The 19,445-nt window shown below is 41.8% G+C and overlaps 1 protein-coding gene across 7 annotated transcripts; it reads right to left on the bottom strand.

The window, feature by feature from the left end:
- Positions 1 to 432: 432 nt before the first annotated feature.
- golga2 (golgin A2) lies at positions 433 to 17,178 on the bottom strand. 7 transcript variants are annotated; one of them, XM_070988604.1, is made up of 28 exons: positions 17,101 to 17,159; positions 15,604 to 15,759; positions 13,387 to 13,455; positions 12,251 to 12,403; positions 11,869 to 11,915; positions 11,481 to 11,544; positions 10,649 to 10,708; positions 9,373 to 9,453; positions 8,798 to 8,836; positions 8,623 to 8,685; positions 8,133 to 8,226; positions 7,929 to 8,035; positions 7,658 to 7,716; positions 7,304 to 7,445; positions 7,000 to 7,089; positions 6,553 to 6,660; positions 6,326 to 6,413; positions 5,617 to 5,759; positions 5,183 to 5,401; positions 4,762 to 4,875; positions 4,302 to 4,526; positions 3,939 to 4,038; positions 3,324 to 3,415; positions 2,955 to 3,201; positions 2,591 to 2,752; positions 2,361 to 2,467; positions 1,880 to 2,072; positions 433 to 1,120 (listed from the first exon to the last, which is right to left on the bottom strand). In XM_070988604.1, exons 1-28 carry the CDS (start codon positions 17,146 to 17,148, stop codon positions 858 to 860), a joined length of 3,333 nt encoding a protein of 1,110 aa, XP_070844705.1. In that variant the 5' UTR covers positions 17,149 to 17,159; the 3' UTR covers positions 433 to 857. The 7 variants fall into 7 exon arrangements, with proteins under 7 accessions (XP_070844705.1, XP_070844706.1, XP_070844710.1 ...); XM_070988605.1 differs by having other exon boundaries at positions 12,251 to 12,408; positions 13,392 to 13,455; XM_070988609.1 differs by lacking the exon at positions 12,251 to 12,403 and having other exon boundaries at positions 17,101 to 17,178.
- Positions 17,179 to 19,445: the final 2,267 nt, after the last annotated feature.

Here is a 19,445-nt window from a genome sequence, read left to right as displayed (position 1 = left end):
AGCATACGACGTATTTTCAGTGACTGGAGGAAAAAGACGATGTGAAGCAAAGGTAGTTTTAGGAACAGTACCCATCTGCCACACCCGCCTCCACCTTCCAGCACCTGATCATGTAACTAGCGAGCTCTTGGTTCAGCGCCTATAGTTCAAAAGCAATTATGTGCACGGAGTTTCTTTACCGACTGTAACTCACACCTCACTCTTTATCTCTTCTCCCTTTCGCCATCATCAGCTCTCCTCACATTTCTTCATTACAGAAACATACGGGTAAATACTCGGGTTATTACATTCAAACGTGATGCTCATTTTTTGGCATTTGTACAGTGAACTGTATAAAACTGAGATCTGCACTAAAATAAAGTTGCACACAAACAGGCTGCTAATTTCTGACAGCTCTTTAAGTACTTTTTCAGCGAGGGGGCAGAATATACGGCCCCTTTATTGCACTTATGTGTAAGATGGGAGACGAGAGGGAGGATGGGAATTAAAAATTGCGGTAAGGAGAATAATCAGATTGCATTAAGGAATACCAATTATCTCTTCTCTGAGAAGGGCATCATAGACACAAAAAAACAAAAACAATAACAACAAACACAGAAAAACAACAAATGGAAACTATTCCTTTTAACCACACACGCATTAGTGCCAACAAAGGAACAGGGAGGGGGCTTTTTAACGTAACTGGGTCAAAGAGATTGACGGATCTATGACCAGTTTTGCAAGTGTTTGTGAATCTGATAAATAAGGTACAAATATGGTAAACTGTGGTGATAAATATTCCCCAGACCTCAAGACATGTCCAATATCTCACACACATACACACACACAAATACACCAGCCTCAGTCACACCCACGCCTCACACCACCAGGATCTTGACTTCGTCCTGTTCGTCAGGTCGGTAGAAGAAGGGGATGCAGGGGTTCTCCCCGAGGAAGGGGGGTGATCTTAGTGCTCCCTGGGGGTTCTGGATCTCCTGGAGCAGCTGCATGATCTGCTGGGCTGTGCCATCCTCTTTGGGCACCAGGGGCTTGGAGTCGGTCTGGGCTGACCCGAGCGTCTGGGATGAAGAGGCTTCCAGGCCTGTGGTGGGCTCTGACAGAGGGATGACCTCCATGGCTTCTGCAGCAGAGACAGAGAGGGAGAAATTTCATTAAATATAAAAAGAGCATTTACTTCTAAAACAATGAGAGGAGAGAGTACCTGTATTCTTAATAGAAGGAGAAGTACAGACATCATTTACATGGACTGCACTTGCAATGACACCTCTTTGACAGAAACATGTCTTAACAGAGATTATTCTTAAGTTGCAGTCGTATTTCCCTCCCCATGCATTTCTCTGAAGAACGGGGTGAGACAATATTCACCTCTGTTGGTGAATTGACCTCAGCTTTGCACAAAGTTTAATCTGATTGCACTCTGACACTTAGAACTGCATCGCTACATAATATAAGCTGCAAAGAAGACGGGATGCTGAATGGCTGCAGCGAGTGAAAGGACAGTATTTCATAAGAAGCTGTAGAATTAACAGCTTTGTGGAGTCCTGTAGCTAGCCCATTACCCTTTCTAGCTTCTGTGTTTCTTGTTTAAAACCCTACCCATGCCATTTCCTGTCTCATCTGCTTTTGGCCAAAACAAGCAAGTAAATTTCACCTGGCGAAATCCACTGTGACTGCACCTTTGCTCTGACTACATTAACGTGAGCCGGATAAATGCTGCTGTCCGATGTCCATGTAAATGCAGACAGCAAAGTGAGGACAGCTCAACCTGTTGAGTACATGCAGCTTGAGAGAGGACCCACTCCTCTGGACACAAGATGTAACTGATTTTGCTGTTTTTGATTTATGATGCAGCAGGGGCAGTACTACTATTTGTGCCTACCTGCTCCACTGGCAGCATTTAGCTCCGTGTGTGTGTGTGCTTGGTGCTCTGGGTGTGTGTGATCCTCCCCAGCAGGAAGCAGGTCGGGGTTCACTGTGCCCGTGCCGGCCACAGCTCCGCTGTAGCGGCTGTACCAGTCGTTCCTCTCGGCCACCAGCCTCATTACCAGATCCTGCAGCTCAGCCAGCTTCGCCTGATGGACAGTGGAGACGCAAGGCATGCAGAAAAAATGTTAGATCAGAGGAGAAGATGAAACTGCTGTAGTAGCATTAACTTTGCATACTGGTCCTGTGTCTCATGCCCTTCTTTTTATCATGTTTAATTAACCTCATCTTGTTTTTTTCAAGTCGAGTTTCAGTGGATCAATATTCTGTGCATTTAAGTCTTATCTTAGTCAATGAACACTTATGACATTTTTCCATTATATTAAACAGGCTCTGAATGTTGGTAAGAAAACTGAGAAAAAAGTTAATTCAAATACCTTCATCTCCTCCTTGTCCTGGGCCAGCATGCTGATGTACTGCTCCTTCTCGTGGTGTTTCTGCTTCATGATGGCCCGCTGACTCTGGTACAGGGCTATGTACTCCCCTGGAAAGAGAGAACACAGTAACAGACAGTGATGAAGACTATTTCTGTCCTGCTAACAAAGTATTAAGCCATTAGACTCAACCAAAACAGTATTATAAAAAAAGCAAAACCCCTCTGTCTCACCTATAGTGTCTGTCTCTCCAGACAGCTGGATGCAGCGGTGCTCCAGCTCCTCCACCCTCTCCTTCAGGTCAGCTTTCTCTTGCATGAGGGATGTGAAACGCTGCTGGAGCTTCTCCATGGCAGCTTGCAGGGCCTGATGAACTTCCACCGGAACTCCTCCTTCTGGAAAGAGGACAGTGCGTTTACAAAACGCACCCCATCTACTGTTTTATCTATGTAATCTGAATTCATTACAGAACATTATTCAGGCTTAACTGTATTCAAACAGACACACACTGTCCTATTCTAGAAGTATAGTCTTGGTTTAGTGATTGTTAAAGCATTTGCATGCTCACACCCAAACAAACCATCCAGTCTTCCTCACCTGAGTGCTCGTGACTGTGTTCACAGTGACTATGTTGGCCCTGAGAGTGATCGTGCTCGTGATGCTCGTGATGCTCGTGATGGTGGTCATGAACTTGTTTGTTGCTGTGGTGCTGGTGCTCAAGGCTGAGGGCCACAGCGGTCTGGTGCCGGGCCGCCATGTGGAGCCTGTGCTCTTCCTCCAATTGCCTTCTGGCCTCGTCCCTCTCAGCCTCCAACTGAGCCAAAGCTCCCCGGATAAAATCCTCCTGCAGGCAGGGAGCAGAAAATAATGGGAGGGAGTGGATGAAAAGGGTCAAAGCAAAGGAAAACGAGAAGTCCACGTGGGCTCAAGTAGTTTTTGGGTGAGATTATTCATCACCCTCCTCACCATCTCCTTCTGGCTCTCAAAGTCTTCAGGGATAACTATGGAGGAGGACATCTTTGGACTCTCTTGGAGGGACTGGCTTTCCACTCCATCACCTAAGTGACATAATGACAAATTAATACTGTTTTATAATAAGTTTATACAGATATTTTCTTCAATTTCTTGAATGAATTATCCGAGAAAGTCACACTCAATCCTCACAAGTGGTGCAAGTGTCAAAATTGCTGCTGCTCTTATTTTCCTTGCCTGTAGGTGGCACAGGTTAGACGGGAACTGCAGCTCTGAAACTGCTGGTACTGCAGCTCTACTATTAGAAGGTGTCAGATGCTTTGCATCAATAACACTGTGTCCTTGTTTCATGTGAAAGAGGACAGTTTTCAGTTTCTATGTTGATTTCTATCAAAATAAACAATCTGGAAAAAAGAAAGCCTTTGTGCTGCTCAACATGTGGGTCATGACCACATGAATGTATATGAAGGGAACTTGAGTACATTTTCTAGCACTGAATTTCAAAAGGAGAAGGGCACGCCAAGAAATAAATATGGAGAAGCTTTTTGCCCCTTTATATAAAACAAAGGGGCAAAAAGTAGAGATGTACCAATAATAGATATCTCTTACCTTGGTCTCTGGATGATGGGGCAAGAGCTGAGCTGCTGAGAAGCTCCCTCACCTCGGTCTTCAGCTGCTCATTGTCTCTCATTAACAGTTCCAAATGCTCCTGTAGGGGGAGACAGAGAGTCATTCAAAACAACGATGGAAAAAAAGTTGATGTGTGGTGGAAGAAGAGACAATTACAGAGGGTAATGTCACTCAGCATACTATAAATATAGTGTATAAAGAACTGATTCCAGACCCTTTAAAGCAGTCTCAACATATTTGTAAGTGTATGATGTTCTATTAAAATATCACAACAGACTGGACTGCAATATTCTGATGTATCATTAATGGTGGGGAAAAAGGCCTTATCCCTTAAATCCGCACCTGTGCTTGTTTGAGCTGATTGTGACTGATCTCCAGTTGCACACGGCCGTGGGTTTCATCATGCTGCAGCCGATCCATGAGCTGGATCTGTTGCAGATACTGGTGGTGGAGCTGCTCCCTTTCTGAGGCCAGAGCCTGGTAGCCAGCACAATACTGCTGCAGGTGCGCCACTACCTGGTCGCGCTGCTCGATTACACCCTGCATCTCCTTACTTTTCAGTTCCAGCTGGAGCCGAGGAAACAGAGGAATACCAAGAGGGGGCAGAAAATGAATGTGCTGTCAAAAAAATTAATTAATTTAATGTCTTTTCAGATACTGTTATCATATATTACTCAGTTGTGTTAATACACCTGTATGCGTATGGCAGACAAGTATAGAAAAAAAGTCCCACAACATGAAACTCCATCAGCAGCTGTTTTTCATAGAGTGTGTGTTTGTGTGTGTGTATGAAAGACCACACCTGCTCCTTGACGTTGTGCAGTGCCTCTTGCAGTTCGCCCATTCTGCGAGCCAGCTCCTTTTTCACATGTTGCTCTGACTGGATGGCAGTGGTCAGCTCCATGTTCTCATTAGTCTGTACAAATGAGGGAATTCTGGCATAAAGACAGCAGTCTCCCACCCTCTGAGGTAATGCTTGCTATGAATGTACTTTCCTAATGAATGTAGCCTGAATAAAACCTTCGCACAATAACCAAATAACAAAGACAAGAAAAAGAAACAAGAAGATAAATTCAGACACAAAATGCATGGATGGATACGATGCCGGCAAAATCATACTAAGTAGAGACAGAAACGAAAGAAACATCAAGAATATAAATAACAGCACTTTCAAAATGTGTCACTTAAAAAGGACAGATGGACAGAAAGGTTTTCAGCCTCACCAGTTTCACAAAACCGTTCTGTAGCTCAGCCAGCTGGTCCTTCAGTGTACGGTTCTGGGTGAGAGCACGGCTAATAGTGGCCTTGTCTGACTGAACATCCTCCAACATGCGCCGCCGGTCCTCCTCCTCCTGGACATGGCTCTCCACCTGCCGCTCCAGCTCCTCTCGACGCGTCTCCTGCTCTGCACACAGGCGGCTCAGCTGCTCGTTATCTCGCAGCTGGGGGAAACATGGCAGGGGCTAATTATAGAAACCGCAAACCTCAGAGTACTAATGATCTCTGAAATATTATGTAAAGAGCAGATCAATTGGTGTAACTTTCAACTGTTATGGGTGAATGACCATGGTAATATTCTGCATGATATAAAATTCCATTATAATTTGTGATTAGTTAAAACAGGCCTGTTAAAGCATGTGTCAGTGGTAATGCATACCTGTGCCTGGTACTGTGCAGCAAGAGCATCTTTCTCCTGTTGCAGAGTGTTGAGGGCCTCCTGCAGAGCCACCTCACTCTCTGATGGGCCTGAAGACTGAGGCTCTGCATTATCCCGAGCCTCTCTCTCCTGGGACAGTAATGCTGGAGGAGAAGGAGGATGACAGTTTTTGACACTAATTTTGCTGCAGAGAAATACAGGAGACTATAGTCAGCTTTTAATATTAGGCTGACCACCTGAATTTCCCCTCTTGGAGATCAATAAAAAAAACATCTTATCGCTTACCTGAACTAAACATAAATAAATATTACCGTAAACAAAAAAAAATATGTGTTTTCAAACTTTTAAACTAAAAAGTTGACAATAAAAGTAAAATCTTACACTGCTGATATATCTGTGATATATACGCAGATAGCTATACAGCCTTTAAGAGACAAATATTTGGAGATCTTGACACTACTTAAACATTACTCAAAATGTTCAATCAGTAGGCTCCAGTCTTCTTTCCCCCTGAGCTTTACTTTCCTTGATCCCAGAAGCAGCTTAATGTATACTGGTGGAAGCTAAGTGGAGCCCATTCCGTTAATCCTGCTATGATCAGGAAGTCGGACATCTTATTTACCAGAGGATTTCATCACATTGAGGAGGTGGCTGCAGAAAAGCCAGGAAAAAGAAGCAGCACTAGATGAGGGTAGTGTGAAGCTCTTACCTGCAGCATTTTTCAGCTCTGCGATGCTCGCCTCCAGTTCTTGGACTCGGTTGATGTTTCTGTCCCTCTCCTCTGCAACCAAAGACACCTGCACAGACACAAATTCGACACGGATCAATGAGTCATTTATTCGGCGCAGACACACACATGTGAACCACTCTATTTATTTCAAAGCTATGAGCTATAGTCAATCATTATGTCTATGCTGATGTTACTGCATAGCTTACCTGTGTTAGCAGCTGTTCTGTTTTGTCCTTCCATACACGGCCCTCCTCCTGGATCTGCTCTGCATAGCAGTCCCTCTCTGTCTGCAGCTGGGAAATCGACTCCAACAGCTAAAATGTCAACACAAAACATAACATGGTTTTAACATGATGATGCTTTCTGCTCATAAAAAAATGTTTGTTTGCAACTCTTATGCATCAAATAATCAAATGTGGAGAGGAAGAGGAAAAATAGGAAAGGTAGATGAAATCTCATAGGTCACTCAATGCAAATACTAACAGGGCAGTTACAAGGACTGTGGCTGAGGTATATGTATCAATAAATGAATGAATGCAGGGAGACTAGTGTGTAGTTAGTTGACAATGAGTTGCCATAAAACTCTTTAAATTAACATCCAAACAGGGAAACATATGCAAATAACTGTAAGAGAAAAGTCCTTGTACACAGACCTGGTGACTGTGTGCCTCGAGCTGCTGCTTCTCTTCCAGCAGTAACTGGACCTGCTGGCTGGCACTGTTGGGATCTGACTGACTGGAGCACTGGAGAGACATATAAAGAACAGACACTGGTGTGAAATGGAGAGAATACATGAAAACATGACATGGGGCTGCATTATCAGCAAACAAAATGAAACCAATGGCAAACATTGCCTTTCCTTGTAGACTGGCTTTAGATTTGATTCACCACTTCCAACTACTGCTAAGAAAAGGATTAGTTTAAGAGTGTATGTACTGTACTGTAAAATGTTGTCACCTGTTGCAACATGAGGTCAGCTATCTCAAGCCTCTTGCGAAGATCTTCCACCTCCAGCCTCATTGCTCCATTCTCTTGTGTACTCAGCTTTAGCTGCTCTGAAAGCTCTGAGTTCTGCTGTTTTGACTCTTCACTCAAATTGCTGTGAACACACACACACACACACGCACACGCAGCGACTGATTATCATTTCGAACCTGTGAGAGTCTAATAGGACTTGGGAGACTTTCTCATGCCATCTGTTGCGTTTCACACCTTTGACAGACTCTAAATATCATTATTAATGTCAACTCTTCTGCTGTGGAAATGTTGTGAAATACATCTCCTTGTGTATACAAGGTTAAAATGACTTACTTCAGTCTGAACATCTCTAGCCTCAGGTTGTCTCTCTCCTTTTCAAGCTCTTTGTTGTGCTGGAGACAAAAAAAACCCCAAACATTTATTAAAAATAAGAAAGGCACTTGGCTAGCATGACCAAACCATCGAATGAAGGCATATAATTTTATGCGTGGCTGCTTATCCATACTACATGCATGCAACTCATTGTGGTTTCAGTAAGCACCTCCGTTACTCATTTCTCAGTGACTTCTGTTTCTGTGACAGTGATTACTGCGATGTTTCTTACCTTTTCAAACTGTTTCTGTTGTGTTGAGACAGATGAGAGAGTTCTCTCCAGCTCTGACACTCTTTGCTTTGTTGCCTGCAGACGGCTATTCAACTCCTCTGTCTCGGCTACACACAAACACAAAGGGAGAGACACACACATACTGTTAACTAAGTGCTGAAGGGGTAAGGTCTTGCCATGAGGAAAATTATAAAATGCACACACCGGTTTTCTGCCGTGCAGCCTGTTGTGTGTATTGTAGTGCTGTTTGTAGCTCTGATTTCTCAGACACCAGTATACCAATGGTCTGGATGTGAACCTTGGGAGAGGACAAAAAGAGAGCACGGCGTTTCATGAGACTACTGTAAAGCCAACTGACTTTACATCAAGTCCCTCATTATATCACAACATGAACTAAATACAAGTCTTTACAGAGTAATTACACTCGTGCTTCAGCCTTCCTACACAGACGAGACAATTTATTCATGTCAGGGTGAGCGATCGGGGGACAGGTGGGTGTGTTCTCGGATCACATTTCAATCCAGTTGATACCACAGTGGCACCATGGACTCTGACATTACACACAAATACTTAACATGGCAATACAATGATGCCTTTTCGACTATTTCTTTTCTGCTAAGACGCATGGTTTCAGAAATTCTGAAAGCACGCCATCAGACAAATTCAATTCATGTGTTTGGGAAAGAGAAGTTACCTGTAATTGCTCTCGCATGGCTCCCTGCTCTTTTGAAAACCTCTGTTCAAATTCCTTTCGCTCCTGAAGGAAGAAAAATACCAAAGTCAATGAATGACCAGGAAGGAAGCAACAATTCAATAGACTGGAAAAACTGGAATGACAGTCCAGCAGATAGCAGAGAAAAAAAAATTACCTTCTGCAGCTGTTCTGTGAGCCCCTGAGATTGTTGTGCCTGCCAGAGCAACAGGATATAAATTTTAATTTAGGGAGGATCAACATTTCTTTTATCACCGCAGCAGTGTTACACAATTGTACTTGTGTAACATAAAACGCAAAACTCTGGCACAAAAGACCTCATCTGCATGCCAGACAGGAAATGGATGGTGCAAAATACTGAAATAATTAACCTGCTTTCTCTGTTGGGTTAACCTTTTGTGTTAATTTGAAGCTTTGAGTTTATAGCTGTTAGTGTGCTAAACTGGAGAGAAAATGCCTTCAACTAGACATCTACCATCAGGTTATGACAGCTCTGACCAAAGTGTGCACCCAAATGCTCTTAATGCAGACGTTATACTTTGCAGAAATATACTTTAGTCAACCTAAGTGAAAGAAAACCATGCATGACTTGTGTATGTGTTACACAAGATGACATACAGAATGGATACAGTACATGCACTAATGTGGTAATAGTGAAATGGCTGGAAAGGGATTTCTCCAATCACACACAAATGTGCGCACACAGATATGCATACACACACAGCTTCTTACCAGCTGGTCTAGCTTGGTATTGAGCTGAGAGTTTGTTAGGTTGCTGGACTCCAGGGCAGCTGCCAGCTCCTGGTTCCGACTCTATCACGTGCACACATGCATCCGGGAAAGGGGAAATAAAAAAAAAAGAAAAAAAAAGAAGAGAGGTATAAGGTGCAGTGGGAAAAAGTCAAATAAAGGACACATGGGAGGAGAAAAATTCAAATGTGAATTATTAACATGGAGGTAAACAATGGCACCTTCACAGGTGGTGCAAAATGTGTTTTCAATAATGAGATGAAAAGCAAATAATTAAAATAAACGATGGTTATTAAACTGATTAATGGAGCCGGCTAAAAGGTAGAGGCGCCTTCATTCTTTGCAAGATGTGGACAGGTTCCACATGACCTTAATTTCTCTAGACTGTCATATGAAGTGCCAAGTTTGTTTCCAAGTTGCACTTAATGGATCAAAGTGTCCTCTCAAATTGTGGTCATTGAAATAACATTACCTGGTCCAAAGGTGCACAAGAGAAATTCTACATGACAGTATGTTTCTGTACTTTTGTCTATACATAGAGCCCATTTAAACTGTTACATAAAGGACAACACTTATTTACAAACTGCAGTTATTTTTGGGAATCTCATTTCATTTTAACTATTTGTTGCTTTGTGATATCTACTGCTATTCTGCCATACATTAAAATATGATCCACCCATCTAGCTAGACATTCATGACATTCATGTCTAGACATTCATGTCTAGCTGCATGGATGTAGCCTAATAAAATTTACAAACTTTTAGCAGTAACCAAGACTTCACTTGCAATGAAGCAGCCTTTGCTGTAACTAACCACCATTGACCTGAGATGTTGTAGAATGCAATAAAAATACACTTGTAACATGTTATGATAAGTTTAAGCTCAAGGCTCACTTGGGGAGTAGATGTAATGTACTTTGTGTGGTTAATTAAATTGTGCCAGAAAGGTCACCCTCACATAAAGAGTCAAAGATATTTGGGTAAATTACACTGCCAGTGCTGCAAACATGAGGCTTACCACTTCAGACAGCTATCCTATAACAAAGAATAAAATACTGCTGGAGAGAATCCAGTCTGGGCACAGTATGTTGATAGTGAACTGAGTTTCACTTTATATGGAGGCACTCTGTGATAACATGATTTCATGCTTAGAAGTAGTCCTGGTTATACTGTCAGTCTATGTGGCTGATCTCTAACTTGAGTTTCAAATTTCAACATCAAAGTTTCAGTTCTAAGAAAACATTAGATTTCTATCTTACCTCTAGTTCTCTCTCACTGCCACAGGATGCACTGTCCCCATTCACATACGCAGCAGATGACTGAAGTGACACAGACAAGCACATTAATGCACTTCCAACACAGAAAATTCATTGTGTTGAAGTCAAGTTTACATGCACAATATATGGGAAGTGAATGTCCTAAATGACAACACATTTTTTATTTACAACCTGATTCCAAAAAAGTTGGGACTTGAATTAAGAATATCCTGTCTCTATGCCCTTAAAGCTGAAATGTACTGGATGCACTGCAACAGGGCAATTTGTTCACTAAGCAGTGTAACACCTGCATTTCACCAACATGTGAAGCAACAATACCTTCATATATATTTATATATGACCCACTACAGATTAGCAAACTATTGGTCTACACTCATCTTATTAATTGTTTTGGTCAGCAGATAAAATGTTAACTGTGTCTCAGAAAAGTGACAAAAGGCATCCTGAGTGATTTTCTGCTGACTGTGACCAAAACCAAACCAAGTTCAGAGAAAATGTATCAAGCCTGTTCGGTGTATCTGTTGGATGCTGTCAGTGAGCTTGAGGCCACTGGGAACAACTGGCAAATTTTGAAAATGCTTCCAGCGCATTCCTACCCAGAATAGATGCAACACACCCCAGTTGAAAGTGCACATCAGTGGTGGTGTGTTATTGTTAAAAGCCTTACACTGTATGACAAAGAAGGGTGTGTGTGTGTGTGTGTGTGTGTGTGTGTGTGTGTGAGTGAGTGAGTGAGTGAGTGAGTGAGTGAGTGAGTGAGTGAGTGAGTGAGTGAGTGAGACGGGGGGGTAAAATTGGTGGTGTTCATTCGTACCTCAGAAACCAGGCCGTTCAGTTGCTGTGAGAGCTGTCGCAGGCTCTCTGTGGAAGACAGTGGCCTGCAGGATTGCAAAAATAATAATATTTAATAATACATGTTAACTCTGTACCAATTTACTGTCCTGCATCAGTAATCAATGACTAGAGTAGCAGAACATATTGGAGCCACAGTAGTATTGCTTATTATACCCAATTTATGATCTTTAACTACATAAAAAACCCCATGTCTTGCCATAACACTGCAAAACCTTCACAGGCATGACATGACGACAATACTCCCACCCAGTCCACACATATTCATACGCAAACTATGTTCTGTGTGTGGTGTGTTTCCATAAAAACATGCAAGTGTGACACAGGCGGTGACAAATCAGGTGACCCACCTCTTTTCCTCCGTTAAACTCTCGTTGCCATTGGTATCAGGATAGTCCTGCAAAAAGAAAGTACGATCGAAAGAGGAAGAGACAGTGACAGAGAGAGAAGGAACACAGGAAACACTTTTGAGAAAAAGAAATGTGTGATGACAATGCATATTATCACAAACAAACAAAGCAGGGGATCTGTTGTTTCCATCACATGCATAAATTAATAAAAATGCAGCAACTGGCAACAGACTTATAATAGTAGCCTAATAGTCTTTATGCTAAGGCAGATAATCTTATATGTAACAGACATACAGGAGTTACAATGACAAATGACAAGATATTGATAGATTTGAGAGACAGGGAAGAAAAAAGAGAAAATGACAGAAAGAGAGAGACACACCTGCAGGTCAGTGTTGTGACTGACAGACTCAGGGTTAGTAGCAATGTTAGTGCTAGCAGGGTTAGACACAGGTGAGCCTCGACCAGACTCGGCCTTTTGGTCCTCCAGCAGCTGGGGAACTGAGAGCCCCATGGCCTCAACGTCAGCAAAGGTCTGAGGTGATACACACACAGAAAAGTGCACACACTCGTTTAATGCCAAGAAAAAGCAGTTATGATGAAAGAGCAACACAAAGAGCACAACGATGTTACATGTGTTGAGCAGAGATGACTTGATGACTGCACTGACTCGGATAAAGGTTATAGCTCAGTTAACTCGATTATGTTATTATGTCAAGATGAATGCATGATAGCCATAGTCTAACAGGAAATATAATAAGAAAATGAAGGGACTCTGTTAGTCATTTTTTGTGGTAAAAAGCTTATAGAGCATCTAATGCAAGCTTGGTTGTTTATGGAGATAACTGTAGCAGGAAAGCTGTTCGCTGCTGCACCAATTTTTCCCCATTACTGATACACATGACACTCTCTGAAACATTTGCAGCATGAAAGCACTGAAAGAACACAGACCATGCTGTATGAATGCCAACAGCAATGTGAATGACTGACAAACAACCCATCAGCAAAGAAACAAAAGCAGCAATGAGAGCATACTTGAAAAGTGAACGTGCACACATTTCTTGTTTTCCCAGATGCATGCCTGCATGATGCACCCAGGTGCAGGTATCACAGCCATGCAACTACTGAGACTCATTCCACTCATTGTGCATACCCTGCCCATACACACTGATAAGAAGATAAGATGGCGAACTCTTGAAGATCACCAACAACACCAAGATGATGTAAGAGAAATAACTTTGCACCCTTCACATTTCTTATTCATTACTGCACTCAGTTGACATGGATTTAAAAAGCACAGCACCAATTCAATTGCACTCAAGTTCGTCCCATGATTTCTGATCCATGTGACAAAAAAGAATACGTGCACTTGACATAAGACGGAGGTAATAATGGAATGGAAGCTAGGCGCAATGTTAAATACCACATGAGGACCAGCTATTTACAGCAGAGGGATGCAGAGGCTGGAAAACAGACAGGGTAGAAACAAAGAAAGGAAAGAGAGAGACAGAGGCTCACCTGAGTGTTGCCATAAGTAGGTAGGACTACTCCATTGCTTTGACTAAGTGCTTTCAGAATACTGTCAAACTACAGGAAAAAGGAAACAAGGGTGGAGGATGAAAGAGGTGTGAAAGGTGAGAGAACGATTTAGAAAGTGATAGACATACACAGGAACAGGCACAGAGAAGCAGCTACTACAAGATATCTTAGAAGGATATCTAAAAGTGAGTAGGGTGTGTAATGAGGACAAACTGAGGCTAGTGCACTGGTCCAAGTGGTCATCAAATATTGCCTGCAATTTTATGGAGCATTTTATACCACTGATGATCAGTGTAACCCAATCAGGATAAAAATGACTCATGTAAAAGAGATTTAAATCCAAATAAGGGTGCTGTATTTTTTCAATGTTGTTGTTTCATGTTGCCTTTGTAGAGTGGCATAATCCCTGACCACAAATCCCCTGCTGCTTCAGCTTCTTCTACAATCAGATCTATGAAATAACACACACAATGAACTTGCTCACACTTCCCTTGGCTAGCATAATCTGTGTCGAGTCTATAATTATTTGCCTGCTTACTCACCTCTGAATATAAAGCCAATTAGAAATTGGCCAAAGAACTTTGTTTAGGTAACAATCAGGCAGAAATGACAATTTTCATGTCATGAATTATCTTCATGTGTTGCCATTATTTTAAAATGTCTCCTCTATACTGACCCCTAAAACTGAATGCATTTTGGTTACTGACAGCACCACGCTCAGATTTTCTGTCTTATCCTGCTTAAGACTGCCATCTATCCAGTCTTGGCCAACCAAAGTCAAATATGTTTGGAGAATAAATTGCATCAGAACAAGCAATGAGACTCAGCAGCAAGCTGTGACAAACCCAGATTCCAAGCAGGCTTAAAAACTCGAGACCGACATGGTCTGTGGAAAACTGACCTGAAAGTCAGCCCCTATGCATGAAAGCTGTGTGCTACGAGTCACGTGCCTAATCGTGTTTCTTCAATGGCCATCAGAATTTCCTGATAATCCTGCTGACAACTTTCTTGATATTTAAATGTAACAGTAGTGGCAAGCAGCATATAAGTTAATTAAGAGTGTCAATGTTCTCAAAAAGATGGCAAGGCATGTGACCCTTTTTTGTTTTCTAAAATCACCAGACAAAAAATACCACAGCCGCATTAAGTAGTATAATAAAGTATAATTTCTATTTCAGACAAATCTAGATTTTAATTTTGACACGTTAAAAACAAGTGAATGATTCAATGCTTCCATGACCGTGATTATTTAATTATTATTAATCAGATACAGACATTGCTGTTTTGATTTGGCTCAGTCCCTGTGCATCTGTCCACCTTCTGTCCCTTGATTCACAGCAACACACAGGACAAAACAAGCAGCTATTAATAGAGAAAAGGGACTAGTATTCATGATGGCAACACTTAGCATTTAAAATGTACATAATGTGAGTGTGTTTTCTCACATATCTCTTGCACCCTATGAAATAAGCTGAATATGACAAACCAATATGCAGAACTGACGGTCAGATGACAAAGATAAACATTTCTCAAAATGAACATCACCACGACAAATAATTTACAGCCAAGACAAAAATCTAGCATGTGCAGGCAGACTTTGCTGCACAAGGTTCGACAAATTTTTACTTACAAATATCCATGTGTTCAAATTCTCTGTTACTATCAGGAGCTAAAACTATCTGCTTCTTGCCCAGTTATCTTGTCTTTCTTGGTTAATTATTTTCACCCTGTCACCTGGCTGGCAGATAGGTGTCAAGACTGCTTCTCTGTTGTTTGCACTTGGTGTGTTTGATTGTAAGGAACAAAACATTTCCCAGCTTGATAGTAATTCAGCCATATCATTTCACAGGCGGTAAAACATTTTCTGATCAAAAAATGATCAAGCAGGCCATTACAAATCATTCCACTTGGAGAAAGCTAAAAGGAAAAGACTTTATCTACAAGCATGTGGATCATTTTTATCAGGTACGTAATGCTCTGTCAGCCACAGTTACTATAAAACGGTAGTCACTGAGATGTTGCAGATTGTATCTGCTGTGCATGGGCTCTCGAAAGCTATACCAGAGGCCCCAATACAAACAGACAAACCAGACATGTAAAGAATACAAACAGACTGTCAAGAACAAAAGAGAGGTTGTTATTTGACCAACAAGGACAAGATGATGAGCAGGCATACAAATGGAAAGACTAGCTTACATTGTCTGGGGAGTTTCTGTCTGCTGAAGGTGCATCATGTTGGCTCAGCCCCTTCACCTTCCTCTTCTTCTTTGCCCCTGCTCCACCACCTCCTCCTCCTCCACCCTTTTCTCCTCCCACACTAGCAGGGGAGCTCTTCTGCTGAAACTCCTTCAGCTGAGCAGCACATCGGAAAAGGAAACAATAGATGTGAGAAGTGCAGCAAGCACTAAAATTATATTTGATCTTAGTACTTCCAGCAGTAGGCCTCTGGAATCATTCCAAACTTTCAACCAACTAGATGCATTGGTCAGAACAGGTCAGTCTTAACCACTGGAGGTTCACGCTAACTGAACTAGGAGACGAAAATTTGGTCTGATGTGAAGCAGGGTGGACTGCTCCCATTCTCTGACTATTAACCAGCTACTCCAAAACTGGAATGCATAGCCAATGCCAACATATTTTAGACTGTCACTCTGACTCGCTTGTTCAGTGGCTTACTGTTTTAAACCACACAAGATGAATTTGATAACTTGCCGCAAAATATGATCATCCATGTGTAAATAATCCACGTGGACGTTAAAACACACTTCCCCGTGTGTACGTATGTTCTGGGGATTGGGCCCGTGACAGCTGTCGTAGGGTACCAGAGGGAATAGTAGGGGAACTACAAGAGCTGCCATTTCTAAAATATTTGGCTTGAATCGAGGTGTCAAATGTTATCACTACGACCACTCGTTCACGAAGACTGTGGGGCAGCAAAAAAATGCTGACGAGTCTTTTCCTGAAGCTAACATTTCTCAGCTGATAAGGCCATCTTTCTGACTAGCCTAACACACCTCGCTAAGGCACACAGCAGGACAGGGAAGAAGGGTGTCAGCTGTCAAAACAGTCCCCGTCATTCTATCAACATAACTTCGCTACAATGCTAGCGCACTGTTTGATGTAAAACTGCATTTGGTTGGTCGTTTTCTTTAGATAATTGATCCATCCTGAAGAAAAGGCAGAAAGCTGCCCGGCTACAGGGTGTCATTCTTTGCACTCACCCATAGCCAACTGTTCATTAGGTAGCCTGCTTGCTAACGTTAACTTGCCTTAGTTAGCACGTTAAGGTTTGCCACATTTTACGCTGGCTAAAAAAACAGACGAAACCGTCGGGCAGAGAGAGTGGGTGAAGTTAATAGCTGACTAACTACACGGCAAGGCATGTTGTAAATGCCTCGAAGAACTAAAAATAGTATACATAATCTGGAAAAGTTAATGCTATCAACGGAGGCCCGGACGAAGCACCAATCTTTCCTACGCCTTAAAGCCTCGAGAGAAGCGGGAGAGGTGGGACAAGCGACAGCGCAGAGGTCGGACGACGTGTAATGACAACACCCCTGCTCCGCACAGAAATTTAGAACAAAACGAAAAAAAAAAAAACCAAAACCAAAACACCGGCAACACAAACCGCCGAGGAGAAACTGGACCGGTGCTTTCTGTATATGAAGCCCGCTCGACCGTGAAATACTTTACCTTTTTCTTAGCTGCAGCGAGTTTTATTTGCCTGCTCTGGTCGGCCATACTGCTGCTCTGGTCAACGGACCGAACCACGTCATCAGTTTGGTGTCTGGTGGTATCTCTACCGGTAGGGGGCGCAGCGCTATGAATGCGCCTCACGTGTCACCAATCCCTGTTTCATTTGTTGAGTTAAATACTTTAAGCAGGAAATGTAAATTGTCAGATACTGTAAGCAATGTTTACAACAATATTTACCTCAACCGACTTGATTGTCTTCTTTCTGTCTTCACTATAACTTGTGACTTTTCTGTCTTGTCTGATCTGTCACACTATAGTTTGTGTTTTTATGGCCTTATTTGCTTCTTCAACTGCAGGAAACAGTAAAATGTGCAAAACAACAACAACAACACATGGATCTATCTTAATTTGGTTCACTAAAAACTGATTTATTTTCTTTTCATTTAGCTTGTAAAATATTTATTTGTGCAGTTCTGAGCACAGTCCATATTTTGACTGAGAAACACTGGCATTCACGCATGGTGATTTTTGTCTCTTATCAACCGACACGCAATTTTATTTACATGCCAATGGGGAGTGATGTCTGCAAATCACCTGGGTGAAATCTGACACAGGGAAGAGCATGCAAACTCAAAGAAAAATGGACCAGGTCCAAGATTAAAATTCTTATAATAAAACAATGCCATTTGTATAAAAAACCACGAAAACAATGACGAAATGAATAAAATTATTGGAATTTGCAAGAATACATGAACAGTTCCTGAACTAAAATGAACTGCAGATCCATGAAGAACATTTAATAAAGTGTGCATTTTTAGTTCCAAACATTCACACAATGACAGTTATCAGCTATCCAACCAAATGGAAGAGATTGACAGATGCAAAATCTTTGTCTTTATACAAAGAAAACATGTTAGCAAATAGTTAATATATATAATTCTGTATCTTTTTTTTTCGTTCTGGTATTGGTATCTGATCTGTTTCACTTCATCCAGCATTCAGGCAGCAGTGTCATTGTTCTTCCATCTATTTTACGAAAAAAAAAGTGCTACTCCCACAAACAATCCCTATAAATTAATAATGAGTAGAATTCACAGATGTTCTATTTCTTTCTTGGAATTTCTATAATTTTCCTGAAATTAACATGCATCTCTGTCAAAAATGTTCAAGATAGTGTGTGTACATATGTTGAGCTAAGACAGAACAAAGCAGATGGCTGTAATATCTATAAAATTATCCTTGATTCTAGGAAATTCTTCAAACAAGCTGATTTGTATTGGAAACAATTGAATTAATCTCACCTCAATGGCATATTTCTTTATGTAAGAGTAAGATATTTTTCAGTGTTCGCCATATTAAGCCTGACATACCACATGCAAGTAATAACATGACTAAGTCTGCAACTCCAACAGAAAAGGGCTGTGTGTTGAAAATACACAGAACAGGTGAACTTTATAATGAACAAAAGCTGAAGCAGCACCAGACTCTATATTTAGTTACTGTACTTTCTTAAATTTCCCATTTACAGTCATACTTTGGCTGCTGTAAGTATACAGGGTTCATGCAGACTAAAGAGTGCCTTTGGCAGCCAGTTACCTAACCTTGACCTATTTAGACTTTGACCATAGGTGACTGTATAAGAGAATGCACTTTTGTTTGATGTGCTGCAACCTGTTTGTTCAAAATAATCAAGTGCATCTATGACCAATATGTGATCATTGGGCTGGACAGTGTCCATGTTAAAACTTGTTTTACCATTTATTGCAGGTTGCTTGCATTTCAAGGTGGAAGTCTTGACCCATAATTGCAAGTGTGTGCATTGACTGATGAAACGTCCTGACACTCCAGTTCATCTGATGTGATAACATTTGCTTTTGGGGTATTTAGTGACACACATATTACAGGGGTTGTACATTCCTGACTCACTTTTATGAGTCATCATTGCTTCTCATGATACCAACACAGTATCCACATTGTCGCACTTCCTGAAACTATGGAAACATGAGAATAAATGTTCAATAAATATATGGTCCTTACTAAAACCAGCAGCAGTAACTTTGAATGTACATAATGAGAAAATGCACCCTTTCCCCAGTCTTCGGAGTGGCATGTCGCTGCTCCAACAGTGTACGTGAATCCGCTTGACAGACAGCCAATCAGCATTCGGCACAGTAGGCAAAAATCGGACGTCACTCGAGTCGATGTGTGCAAATCAGCGGCGGCCAGCGTGCCTGTCGGAACCAATCGGTGCGTTCCAACGAGCAGCTGCTCAGCCAATCGCGGGCCTCCACGACAGGGAAGAAGCAACGGCTTATATATGGAGAGAGCACAATCCATTGAAC

The sequence above is a fragment of the Chaetodon trifascialis genome, chromosome 20, assembly GCF_039877785.1.
Source record: "Chaetodon trifascialis isolate fChaTrf1 chromosome 20, fChaTrf1.hap1, whole genome shotgun sequence".
NCBI lineage: Eukaryota > Metazoa > Chordata > Actinopteri > Chaetodontiformes > Chaetodontidae > Chaetodon > Chaetodon trifascialis.
This window is presented reverse-complemented; position numbering and strand designations above follow the sequence as displayed.